This window comes from Propithecus coquereli, unplaced genomic scaffold (assembly GCF_000956105.1).
Source record: "Propithecus coquereli isolate 6110/MARCELLA unplaced genomic scaffold, Pcoq_1.0 Scaffold35, whole genome shotgun sequence".
In the NCBI taxonomy this organism is placed as follows: Eukaryota; Metazoa; Chordata; class Mammalia; order Primates; family Indriidae; genus Propithecus; species Propithecus coquereli.
The window spans coordinates 5374583-5375622 of record NW_012149174.1 but is presented as its reverse complement, the minus strand read 5'-3'; the positions used below and the strand labels follow the sequence as shown (position 1 = coordinate 5375622).

The 1040-nt window shown below is 35.5% G+C and overlaps 1 protein-coding gene across 1 annotated transcript in view; it reads left to right on the top strand.

Moving 5' to 3' along the window:
* The window catches only part of AK9 (adenylate kinase 9), a 149542-nt gene that overhangs the window by 85037 nt on the left and 63465 nt on the right, over window positions 1–1040 (top strand). Inside the window, exons 18-19 of the mRNA XM_012651132.1 lie at window positions 86–286; window positions 633–754. Of these exons, the coding sequence (XP_012506586.1) occupies window positions 86–286; window positions 633–754 (323 nt within the window). The remainder of the gene's footprint in view (window positions 1–85; window positions 287–632; window positions 755–1040) is intronic.

Here is a 1040-nt window from a genome sequence, read left to right as displayed (position 1 = left end):
ATAAAGTATAGATTATTTTGGCAATATGGCTAAATGTATGTTATCAACAGACTCTTTTTTCTTTCCTTTGCCTTTAACTAAAAAGTTGTACTACCTGAGTTTCCAGAGGACTCTTATCCTGATGTTCCTGAAATGGAGCCTTTTAAAGAGAAGGTTAATTCTTTCATCCTCAACTGGAAACAGCTGGAAGCATTCATTCATGACTCTTTCATTCAGATTTTAAACTTAGAGATTGCTGACAGGACTCCAAAGGAACTACTTCAAAAAGTAGTTGAGACTATGGAAAGTAAGAGCTATAATCATAACATTTATTATCAGGAATAAGTGACAGTATTAAAAGCATTTTAAAACTTTGAAGACTTTCTTTATGCTTTATGAAGTAAATGCTCAATATATCAAAGGATGATGTAGAAAATACTCAGTAACCATCATAACACAGGCTCTGGCCAGTCAGAACAGCATACTGGCCAGTTGTCACGTAAGGACTTTGTAAAGGCCTATCTGCATACATATATAGACTAAGAGATCAACAATAATAATTAATTTTCCTAACCTTTGACTGTGGTAATATGCTAATAACCTTTTATTCTAAAATTATTTTCCCCGGTGATTCTTCTTTTTTTGTTTAACAGAACCTTTCCAGTATACTGCATGGGAGTTAGGTGTGGAAGATTATGATGAAGAAACAGAAGACTATCAGGCCGAAGGAGAGCTTGATGAGGAGCCAGATGAAGAGGAAGAGGAAGAGGAAGAGGCATGATTCTTTTATTACTCCTCATTCTCATTTGGCTAGTCATTGAAAACGTACATACCCAAAGTGGTAACCAGCACTTTGGACCCCAAGGGAACAAAGGGGCAGTCTCAATTGCACAAATAAACATTTTCTAACACACATTCTACTTCTCCCCAGCTTCACTTGACTCCCTGAAATGCCAGGGCTACTTAGATAGCATGAAAAAAAAGACACCTGTGAAAAAATAGAAGAGAAATCTTTTAAATTTTCTTTCGTGGAAAAGATGTGTAAGTTTTAGAATTATAAA